The sequence below is a fragment of the Vidua chalybeata genome, chromosome Z, assembly GCF_026979565.1.
Source record: "Vidua chalybeata isolate OUT-0048 chromosome Z, bVidCha1 merged haplotype, whole genome shotgun sequence".
NCBI lineage: Eukaryota > Metazoa > Chordata > Aves > Passeriformes > Viduidae > Vidua > Vidua chalybeata.
In genome coordinates this window covers 70,223,657-70,235,799 of record NC_071570.1, presented here as the reverse complement: position 1 = coordinate 70,235,799, position 12,143 = coordinate 70,223,657, and the positions used below count along the sequence as shown (strand labels likewise).

Genomic DNA, 12,143 nt, shown 5'->3' with positions numbered 1-12,143 from the left:
ATTCAGTGTTATTAATTCAACAGGCAGAAAGTAATTTGAAAGAATATTTATCACTATATAAATTACCACTGTCATTTCACTGCTTCTGGATCTTTATTAACTGCAATTTTTAGAAGAAAAAAGTTTTTGAAATGTATAATACTGGTAATATTTTTACCTGGAAATATTCTATAGGTGGAGTCTAGAAGTTCATCTGATCAAATGGGCAGAATTAGCAAACCGAATAACCAGCCAAACTGAAAGCTCCTTTAAAATGGTTCTCTGCTTTAATAGAAAAATAAGCAGAGAATTGAGAGTGAAACCTTTTTTACTTACACAACTTCAATAAAAAATATTGTGTTGCAGAAAACTGTGCATCCTCACAGAGATCTGAAATTGGTCTTGCTACTTTGCAGTTTGAGGCAATAGCATTCACATGAGAAAACAACAACAACAATAATGAATTTCATTCCTTTAAGGTGAGATTTAAACAAGAACTGTAAAGTAGGTATACTCCATAAGCAACCTTGCCACACTTCTGAAATCCAAAAGTGCTGCCATGGAATATTAGAAGACTTGTGCATTCCATTTATTTCAGTTCACATGGCAGAAAAGATTGCAGATATTTCTGTTTACATACTCCTTTACCTTTACAAATATAAATGGGTAATTAATTGCTAGGATTTAACACAATTAAGTTGTCAAATGTCATGATAAAATAGCACTGTATATTCTGTACTTGCCAATTTCATTATTTATATGTCTACAAATAAAGTGTTTGTGTGTGTGTGCATATGTGATTGTTTTTCTGCCTTTTTTTCCAATAACAGCATCCTCTAAGTCAAAATACATTATTTTCTCAAGTTGTAAGGAACTTTATTTGGACTATAGGATATTGTGCTATTATTGGTAGTTCTGTTATTTTGTTAAAGTCCTAAACAAGGGTTCTGCCCCTGGGCATAAGGGCAACTGAAACTCTGTGGAGTATGTCTGCCTTAGCTGATCAACTTCACACAAAACGTTTCCAGAAATCTTTAATTTTGTTATGGCTACAGGCAACAGTTATAATTGGGCCACCTGGGAATATAATTCATTCAACTATTAGCAGGAAAAAAAAAATCAAAGTACACTTTTTATAAGACACTCGCTTGAGGAAGCAAAATACAACATAGAGAAGAGAAAGGCTGTATGAAAATGTTTTGCTTATAACTAAGTATGTATATATTGGATTTTTTTGTAAAACATTAGAGAAATAGGAACATAAAGAGTTTTTCCATATCTATCATTATGGATACACATAATGACAATAAAGTCATTTCTTTGACCATTGCATACAAATTTGGCTTTCATGCAGTACTTTTCTAAGAGTATTGAGACAGAAGTGCACAAAAATTCCAGTAGCCCTAATGCTGAAATACCACTCCATAAGTAAAATGCCAACAATATTGTAAGAAAGCCCTTTGGATTCAAATCCATTTGCATTTATTCTGTATGAAGTTGATTTTCTGATTGATTGTATGTAGTAATGTTATGATAATACTTGTGCCATTTTTCTAACCTAACTATATGTATGGCAGTCCTCAAAATCTTTTGGTCCAAATGTTACCTCTCATCTGCTAACATCTCCCTAAAATTCTTAGCAAGTACTAGACTTCTAAGATTAAGCTAGCAGTTCTATGTATTATTAATGTCATTCTGTGCAGATATTGCTGACTCAGGGTGTTATAAATCAATTTGTTATTTTTTTATTAATGACTGATAAAATCATTATAAAGTTGCATAACTGTAGATACCAACCTGTGTTGTCCTCAGAAATCAGCCAGCCAATGCCCCTTCCAAGGGCTAGGTTAGATGCTATGCAGAAATTATTTTATCTGTCATCCCTTAATGGTGGTCTGAGGGACACAAGCAGGTTTTTATGTGAAGTTCTAATAGTGCACCTTTGCACTAATCCAGTTTTGCAAACTTTAGCTTTTTTATTTATATAACTGCTTGTTGGTTTCAGTTTTTATCTTGCAATGGAGATAACTTTTTCTTTTCATTTATCAAGTGAGTTGGTCATTAAACTGAAATCATTAAGATGTGAAGATTTTTTGGTTTTGTTATTGAAAACAACTGATCAAACTCTTTAGATAAATGCTGAATACTCATACCTTGTGTAGAGCTGCATAAAACTTGCAGTTTAAGTGATGACTCTACTCTTCCTTTTCAGTATTGCTCTAGATAATGTAGACATTTTAACAGCTTTAGAGTCAGAACTACATTCTAAGACTGATCCTGATGCACCTATCAGAGGAGTTTTGGAGATCAGTACCAAATCTTACAATTGTTGGCAATTTAGTCAAAGAGTGTTCAATTCCAGAGAAGATTTCCAGGATATGATATCAACTAAAGACAAGCTAAGGAAAAATAACTAGGAAAGTCCTGTTTAGGAAAAACCCCTATACCTCTATTTCTGTTCCTGAGCAGTGAATGAAGGTATCAGTCTCATTAAAAAGAAATGCCTGGTTTGGCTGATAGTTTCAAATGTAATCTCTAATTTACCTTAACAGGATTAGGAAAACTTGAATTCATCCTTTGAATTTAATAAGATCTGTTGTAGGAACATAATGAAAACACTAGGTAAAAAAAAAAAAAATCCTAGCCCTTTGGAATAATTTGATATCTAGAAATTCCTAATTTTAGAAGCTAGAAATTAAAGAAAACAATGCTGAAATTATCCCTAGAACCAAATGACACAGCAGATTTAAAAGGAAAAAAAATTATCTAATAACTATTTTTGCTTGCATTTTGAATTTTTCATGAAAACTTGTGGAAGGTGGCATAACATAAATTTCTGAAGATATTTTGTGTCAGACAAGTGGTGTCCCAAATCAGTAAATACTGGCAACAGGACTAGATGAGTAAATATAGCATGCTAGATCAAAATATGAATGAACATTTTATTGTGAGTAGCTTTCAGTTTACCCTGAGAGTGAAAAAATCAGCTCATAAGTGTTGGTTACTTTATTCTAGGAAAAATATTTACAGATTGGTGGCAGTTTTCAGGCTTTCTGTTACGGGCAGATCATTTTACCTAAAGGAGAGTAAGAGTGTTGAGCACTGATTTCCCATTTCTCTCAGTATTTCAGACACATTTTGTGTGTACATAGCAGAGTGATGATGAAAATTTTCCAAAGAGGCACTCACAAAACCCTTTTGCCAGTGTACCATTTCACAGGGACTAGAAGGGTGTTCTTGTTCTTCTTTCCAAGATGAACTGCTAATTATCACATGAGAAATGTTCTCTAGCACGGATAATATTTAAATACTGTCTACACAACCACACTGTCATTAGATGAAGAAGTTAAGGAGGTCCTACCCCAGATAACATTTGTCATAAAGTCAAGTGCATTCTTCTGGGAAATAGGCAATATGGGTTCAAGTGTCTTTAAGCAAAAAGTATTCAAAATTATGACTTCTAGGTAACTGCTCTAATTGAGTTAAAGAGAAATGATACCACTTAGTCTTGCCATTTTCTGTAAACCATATTCTCCTTTGTTTTGTTTTTTCAATCTATTCCTTGGCCTGAGATAAATTCTTATTTCAGAAAGAAAAAATAATTTCCAAACCAGTCTTTGTTGCTATTTTGTTGGTTTTTTTTTTTTTTTTTTTTTTTTTTTTTTTTTTTTTTTTATGACCAGGATTTGCAGAAACCTATTACTTTCATGCTTAATGATACGGGCTGCATTCTCTCATTATGTGTTAAAATATAATTGAAGAGCTATTCAAATTCAGATGAATGATTATGTATTAGATAATCTAAGTAGTTTATCTGCAGACAGTAGTCTTTCTTTTGACAGCTCAAAAGATGAAGATTAATGAAAGTTCTGTGAAAGAAAAATACGTTTTACAGCATTTAAAGATGTGGAGATTTTTAGTTTTTATTCATTGAACAAGAATGTTTAACCTCAGAAGGGAAAATTGTTCTGTTTGTGTAATGAACTTATTTTGGGAATGACATTCAGTACTTTTGTTTTATCACTAGCCAGGCTGATCTTAACAAAGAGACAGAAGCTTGTGTTCTAATGGCAGGGCATAAGACTTCTTTTCATCTTAATTCTACCACTAGGGAAATGATGACAAGGATACTAACAAAGTTGACTTAGATATGACTTTTCACATTCATTAACGAAGAATAAAATTTTATTTCTTTTTTTCCTGTTTTTCAGATAGTGCAGTTTTAGTCCAATAGTATGGAGAATTTTAAATACTAAAAGTTTTTCATTGTTTTAGTGTCTGACCTGATTTTTCTCATGGTAAAGAAAAGGTATCAAAATCTTCAGATAGGGAGTACTTTTTTTTCTCACATCTGGATCCAGGTTGTTTGTCCCACTGCCAATTTTTTTTTCTCCTTCTGTTGTGTAATCTTATATTGAATTTAGTTTGGCATAATTTTTAACTCCTTGCTTTATACTCTCAGGATTAAAAACACTTATATTTAACTTAAAGTTACATATATTCGATCATTTATCGTGAAGCATAGTAAGATATTTTTTTCCTTTCTCATGAGAGTAAAGTCAGTTTTTCAGACTCAAAGTAATTTCTTTCTGTAAATGTTATTGTTCCAAATACATCCATAGGATTTGTCATTACTTTACTGTTTAGCAACAAGTTATAACACAAGTTGTTGCCTAATTTAAAATAATTTGCTTAATGCTCCAGTAAAAAATGGAGAAAAACTTCTACTCTTCAAGCTTTGGTCATAAAACAGCTGTTTTTGTCAGTGGCACTTTCGCAATGGTTTTATCAGGCTTCCTCATGTCATGTTTATTTTGTAACTGTATTTGGCACTTGGATGCCAAAAGCTTCCTTCTTCTGTTTAGTAAAGTATTAATAGCAAATAGCAAAAAATTTTATCTAGCAATAATTGTATCAGAAAAAAACTGGGACAAACAGAGGTGGTTTACCATAGATTTCTTCATAGGTTTTTAAGACTAAAAGATACCATTATAACATCCTCTGTCTTCCTGATACATGGACCGTATCTAAGTTAACCTGGTAGTTATCAGCTTAAACCTAGCTAGGCTGTACCTTGTGTACATGTCCTGAGTCCAATACAGCAGGGCATGGAGAGTGTTTACTACCTTCCTGTGTGTGAGCATCATCTTTGTAATGAATTTGCCTTATTTGTTTCTTATAACAGAGAATATGCATATAGCACTGGCTCTAAAGCCATAATAGCAATGCTATTCTAACAAATAATGCCAAATAGGTATGTGCTAAATCACAATAACTTCTATGTACTAGCAAAATTTGCAGCTATCTAGTAGATAAATAATGCATCTTCTTCAAGTTTTAAGAGCCAAATAAGCTACTGTCGGTTGCAAGCCTGTTTGTTGTGGCTGAGTTAACCATTAAGAGGAGTTTCTGGTAGCATGATAGATTCTGCCATGGGTCTCTGCAGCATAACTCTAATGAAAAGAGACTTTTGACTGTTTTTTGGATAGGCATAAAGTAGCAAATTACTGCGACTTTGGGGATTCTTCCCTTCCAAGCAATATTTCTGTGAATTGTAGCTTACAATTTGCAAGTATGTATTCAGCTGTATCAAATATTGTGGGGGAGTTGTGCTATCTCTGATTTCATTTTGCTTTTTCAAAGTCACTTCTTGTTTTTTAGCACTGAAAAATGTTACTGTAACATAGCAATTTGCCAGAGAAGTACAGTTTGTGCCGTGAAGTTAAACCAGTTTTCTATCCAAGTCAGTCTCAGCTAGATGAAACTTTCAATGAAGATTGAGTATTTCTATTATCAAAGTAGAAGAACTGGATATTAAACCTTCCATTTATCTTTGTCATTGGGTGCAATCACTGCTCAGAAGGAAGCTCTCCTTGTTATCTTTTAAGGACAAAAATATTATCAGATATTGTGGTTATGGTGCTTTAAAATATTTTTTCACAAGACAGATCTTTGTAATGGTAGTAAACATTTCAGTCTGGATTTTTACTTTTGGCCTTGAATGTGGAACACTGAGGGGAGAAAAGCAAACAATGCCGTCAGTTGTACATGCTACTGATGTAGGTGATTCAGTAACTGTAGTATCAGTGCATTTTAAAATGCTCAATTGCTCAGCAAAGATTTCAAAGACAGCCAACTATAGAAGTCATGGTTCTTAGGTTAATCTTTTATTTGTCTAAAGGCTGAAGAGAGCCGTTTACCTCTGTGATATGAACTGCAATAATCTTTAAAATAATTGACAGATTAATCCCATCCCAGCACTGGAGTTGTAAAGGTGTTAGGTTTAGCTGGGTTTGTCTGATTACCTTGTTTTATGAAGAATAAAAGTGCTAACTTTGACATCTCAAATTTAAGAAGGACATCCCAGACCCAACCATCTTGTGTGTTTTAATTATTGAACCCAATTCTGCAGTGTTATCCTCTCAAAAGAAGGCTAAAGTAAAATCTTCTGCCAGTGATGTATGTGAAGAGATGCAGGACTTTTGCCTCTTGTAAAAAGGGACGTATAGGAATAATTGATCTACCTGCAACATAGAATAATTAATATTTGTTCCCCATCTTTATTCATGTTATCTATTACATTGAACACCTGTTGATAGCAACCATACAGTGCAAGTTTATTTCAGTAAAGTTAATTGTGGAGTTACTACTTTGCATTTTTTAATGTCTCCATAAGTGTACCATTAATTAATTAATAGATGTAATCCATTTCTGTTTGCCAAAGTCAAAAAATATCTCACATTTTTAAATGTATGTCTGCTTGAGCAACTTTGAGTAAATAGCTTCTGTTCCAAGTTAGAAATCTGTTATTCTAGGCAGTATTTTGTTTAACCACTGATAAAACTTCTTCCTTTACAATGAAATCAAAGCATGGGGTTTGATTTTGGTTTTCTTCATTCTCTAACTGGACATTACTTTCTTTATATTTATTTTGTGATAAATGCACCCAAACCTACAGTAACAACGAGGAGCCCCATCCTGCAAGTCTGCCCAGGAGTCCAAAGTTTTTCTATTCTTCTGGCTTGCTGATGTTACCCTTTTCATTCACTTTCTGCATATCACAGGTTGTGTTCTTCTGTTGCAGGTGAACGAGGCCACAGTGGAGCAGCTGGTGCAGCAATATCCACATATAACCTTCAGTACTGTGCTGCAGGATTGCAAGAGAACACTGGAGCGGGCTTATCAAATGGGCTGGACACCCAATATGTCTTCTGGCTCCTAACTTTCTGTACCAACATGTTCCACTCTGCTGCATTCAGTAGATCTAATGGGGATTGCAGAAGGGTTTATAACCTTTCATATGATGCAATATAGTTGTGAGTTTACAGAGGTTACAGTAAAATGGCAAAAGCTGTACACTGACTTTAACGTACTGTACAACTAAGTACAAATATTGAAGCAAAACTTTAGAAATGCATTGTGGTTTTGTTTGCATAAAAGTTATAAAAGCCTTTGGCAAATTTCTTGAAGTGGATTCCTACTAGTTCTCTGGATAGTTTGAGTTATAGATGTTAAGCTTGTTTTCCTCTGTTTACTTTGCGTTGGTCCTGTGTGTTTCCTTTGATCTGTAAATGGTAACTCAGTGCTAGCACCAGTGCAGTTGATCAACAGAGGCCTGTGTTGAAACTGGGCACTAAACTTGATGCTTTTGATTTACTATACAAGAGGTTTTAAGACGCAGAGTAATAAGAAAATCTACAGTGAATTACCATTTTCTTATCAACTCCTTCCCTTTTTTTTTTCTTTAAATATAAGAAACTGTAGTGATTTAAAATCTTTCCACCTTGACATTTTAATAATGAGTAACAGTGCTTACCCTAACAATAATAACCAGCTACACTTCATGAAGACAAAGAATAACTGAACACATCAACTATCAGAAATAAGTTGTCAATGCTTATTATATTTGCCTGAAAAAATTTACTGTCTGTTGTAAATGAACTTGTCTCCTCTGCCTATACTGTTCTTTTGATAAATTGGAAATTTCAGATGAATGGGTATAAGTCAATAACAGGATCCCTCTCATTTTCTGTGTGGTTTTATTTTAGAATGGATCTTCCAATGCAAATAGTGCTTACCTTGAGAAGGCCACCTAAACATGAGTCCCATAGTGGGTATCATTTTGTAGGATCAGATGCTTATTAATACAGTATGTACAAGAAAATATCCAAATTAAACACGTAAAATGATTAATTTTCTTTGTGGGACTGTTATGATTTAACTCCAAACAGCAATCAAGTACCACACAGCCTCTCTCTCACTCTCTCTCACACATTGCATTCTAAGGAGTTAAATTTGAGCAGGGAATTGTGAAAAATACAGACATTGCAGCTTCAATTTGGAGTTGCCTTAACCTTTAGAGTATTACCATTTAGTTAAGAATGTTGTCAGGTGTGTAACACTGGATATTTGTTTTTCAAAGGTTACAGCATTTTAATCCAAACTATGAAATGCTTAAGCTTCAGCTGAAAAGTTGCCATTATTGTCAAAATGTTTTGCTAATCCAGAAGGCCTAATGCAGCATAACGTAGAAGCTTGTTTAGTATGCCTGTATAACCCTGTAAAGCTATTTGTTGATTTCCATAGCATAATTTTTTTACAACAGAAACATCAGCTCACGTTACTTCCAGTGAGGATGTTGAATGTTTTCTTATTAGACTTTTCAAAATGGGGATGAACTAATTTCTCTGGAAAAAAAATATATCGTAAAGATTTTGTTTAAAATAAGTGGTAAATACCTGTGAACATGTGTAATGCTATGCTGTTTATTTACTCCTAAATGGCAACAATATTTTAAGAATAAAGCCAGTGAATTATATTGCAGATATAGTACAGAATCTTAGTCAATTTTCTTTTAATGTCTCTTTATGAGTGCATTAAAACTATTCACACAATTTGTAAGTTTCTATTTTTTTGTGAGACCTTTGATCTTACAATAAATTTTAATAAAATAAGAAAGATGTGATGTTTTCTGTTTATCTGTGCTGCTAACTGTACTTAGACTGCACTAACTGAGAGTCTGAAATCTCCATCGTTGAATAGATAGAACTCAACTGGAGATGATCCTTAGTAAATTGGCCCTGCTGTGACTGACAGAGTTTAACTAGATGACATCCATAGATTTTTTTTTCCATCTAAAATGTATTGTAACTCTGGAGATTTTTAAAATATTATGGGTCTGGTTGGTCATCTCTATTTACTTCAGTCATATAAGTCTGTTTCAGTTGGTTTGCCTTTTACTGACTCTTCATCTCTCAGTTTTATGAACATACTGATCAATAGATCTCACCGTGACTAATTAATTTTGGTTTTATATGGTATAAGAACCCTGGATTGAAATATGTTTTTCTAATTGCAGTGTTGACACAGATAGTTCCTTAATTTCCTTATATTAATATTTTCCAAAGTAGTTTTAGAGGAATAAATAATACTGCACACTCATCTTTGACATGTCATGCAGGGAAAATATCACTATGGTGGAAGAAAAGCTACTGCCTCTTGTAAAAATAAAAAATTTCTCATATGCTAAACATAGAGTGAACTTAAAAACTCATAGGCAGCTTCTGGATTCCCTAGGTCCAAAAGGCCTACTTTACTAGAAAAAAATGTCCTTTTTTCCTCCAAATTCTTGTGGGAACCTGCTGTTAGATAGGGTAACCTGTTGCTCAGCACTTGTCTTACCAGAACTATTTCTAGGATGGGCTTGTTCAGCCTGCAGGAAGGGCTAAGACAAACTCTTAAGTGTTTTCTGAATTAAGAGGTAGGTGGTTGTAGGAGAAAGACAGATAATGTCTATTTTCATTCGTTTGCTCTTTAAATCCAGGTGTAATTAAGGCTTAAAGCAAACTCAGTTCACCTGGTGGTCATTCCAGCCATCTCTCACCACCTAAAGGCTATGTGGAGGGGAGTGTTCGCATGCAATTTGTCTCACCAGGGGGAATGGCTACTGTGATGTTTCTCATGCAGGTTCAAAGTCACTTTGCCCAGGCTCCCAGATTAGTGGGAAATTTAGTGAAATACCAAATCCAAGATGGAATACCTCCCTTCTTAGCAGGTGCTCTGTGCAGTACTAGGCATATTGTAGTAGTCTTTGAGCAGAAATAAAGTGTATTTCTCTTAAAAATACCAAAACTGTGTAGTTGAGCCAGTTATGCCCCATCAGATGAGATGAGTCTGTTCAGGCTTACATATGAATATCCTGATACCCCAGGTGGGAATTTTACACCTGAGTCAGTTGTACAAGGGAGGACATGGGCATGGTAAAAAGTTTATCCCACCTCACTTGATCTGCTTCTTATCAGCCTTCTCTGTTACATGGCTCAAAACCCAGCTTGCTGCCAAAGAGATTGCTTTGTTGTGGCCTTCTTTCACTGGTGATCATCCTCCACTCGCTCACCTGCTCTGCACCTTGGCTGTTCTTAGGCAGATCAGAGATTTTGCCACCACACACCCAAAAGCTCACCTCCCCGCTTTGGCTGAGGGTGCAAATCTGCCCCCAGCAAATCACATGCTGCTTTTGCCAGTGGCTAATTCAGTCATTAACCTTTAACATTTCAGTCTCTCACACTCCCCAGCAAAGGATAGACATGGACCTGTTGGAGCAAGTCCAGAGGAGGCCACCAGGATGATGAGAGGGATGGAGCACTTCTGCTTTGAGGAAAGGCTGAGAGAATTGGGATGGCTCAACCAGAAGAATAGAAAGCTTCAGGATGAGGTAGCTCTGGCCTTCCAGGACCTGAAGGGAGCCCACAGAAAAGATGGGGAAGAATTTCTACAAGATCATGTAGTGACAGGTCAAGGGAAATAGTTTCCAACTGAAGGAGAGTAGGTTTAGATTAGTTACAAGGAAGAAATTCTTTACTGTGAGGGTGGTGAAGCACTAGAACAGGTTGGCCAGAGCAGCTGTGGATGCCATATCAAGGGGGTATCGAGGTCGAGATGGAGTTCTGAGCAACTTGGTCTCTGCCAGTGTCAGAGGGATTGGAACCAAGCAATCTTTAAGGCCTGGTCTAACCCAAGATATTGTTTGGTTCTATGAAAACAAGTTTTAATCCCTTTTAAATGAGAAAATAGCCCTGGTAAGAATAATTAACAAACAGTTAATTTTTTTCAGGCTCTCAGTTGGGCTCCTCATGAGCTCAATTATGTCCACCCACATTATCAAGATAAATATGGCCTTGGTGATTCTTCCTAAACTGTGGTGTTGACATGAGCAAAATCAAGAGAAACAGCATGTCCCATACACTTCGGTTTTATGAAAACAGAAGCCCAAAGCGAGCTTTCTTCAGGTCATGAGATCTTGAACAAGGAAAGGAAAAGGACTGTTACATCTAATGAATAATTAGGATAGGATAGGATACAATAGGATAGGATAGGATACAATAGGATAGGATACAATAGGATAGGATAGGATAGGATACAATAGGATAGGAGAGGATACAATATTTCTGTTGGGAGGCACCTGTAGTGACCAACTAGTCGAACTATCTGACAGCGCTGAGCAACAAAGGGCATCATCCAAAAGCCTCTTGAACACTCACAGGCTTGGGGCATTGATCATTTGCCCAGGAAGCTTGTTTCTGCGCATGACCACCCTCTTGATAAAGAAATGGTTATTAACAAAATAATGCTTTGCAAAACAATAGTGGTAAGAGCATGCATGAAAAGAATATGATGATACTTGACCTTGTAAACATTCAGATTTGTATTTTAAAGCACGTGAGGGTTTATGCTGCTTATTTATGAAACCCCATATTAGCAGAGAGTCACTTTAAAGTAGATCCATTTAAAGAGTCCATTATAATAAAATATTTAAAACAATGTTAACTTGCCTCTTGTAATTTTTTTCTTACAGCTTTTCCCCTGAGTGATCTGTGATATTGTCAGTATATAGGTGACTGAGATTTTTATTTGAAGTTCTGGTATACTTTGAAGCAGAGATGTGAAGCTGTTTTTTCAAACCACAGACACCCTGGGATATGCTCCAAGCTTGAGCATGTGGAATCTACCATAGACTGGCACTACTGAAAAACCAAATAATTCTTTGTGATAATAGCTCTGCCAATCTAAACAGGGTCAGTACATGGTCAAATTTTGTGACTCATATTTTATGGGGTCTTATATTCCCAAGTCCTGATTTACTAAAAGCCTCCCTGTGCTAGGCT

At 35.3% G+C, this 12,143-nt stretch overlaps 1 protein-coding gene across 1 annotated transcript in view; it reads left to right on the top strand.

Annotated features, from left to right (window-relative positions):
• FBXL17 (F-box and leucine rich repeat protein 17) overlaps window positions 1-11,805 on the top strand; it is a 289,124-nt gene extending 277,319 nt beyond the window's left edge. The window contains exon 9 of the mRNA XM_053931275.1: window positions 7,064-11,805. Within this exon, the coding sequence (XP_053787250.1) occupies window positions 7,064-7,201 (138 nt within the window). The 3' untranslated portion in view covers window positions 7,202-11,805. The remainder of the gene's footprint in view (window positions 1-7,063) is intronic.
• Window positions 11,806-12,143: the final 338 nt, after the last annotated feature.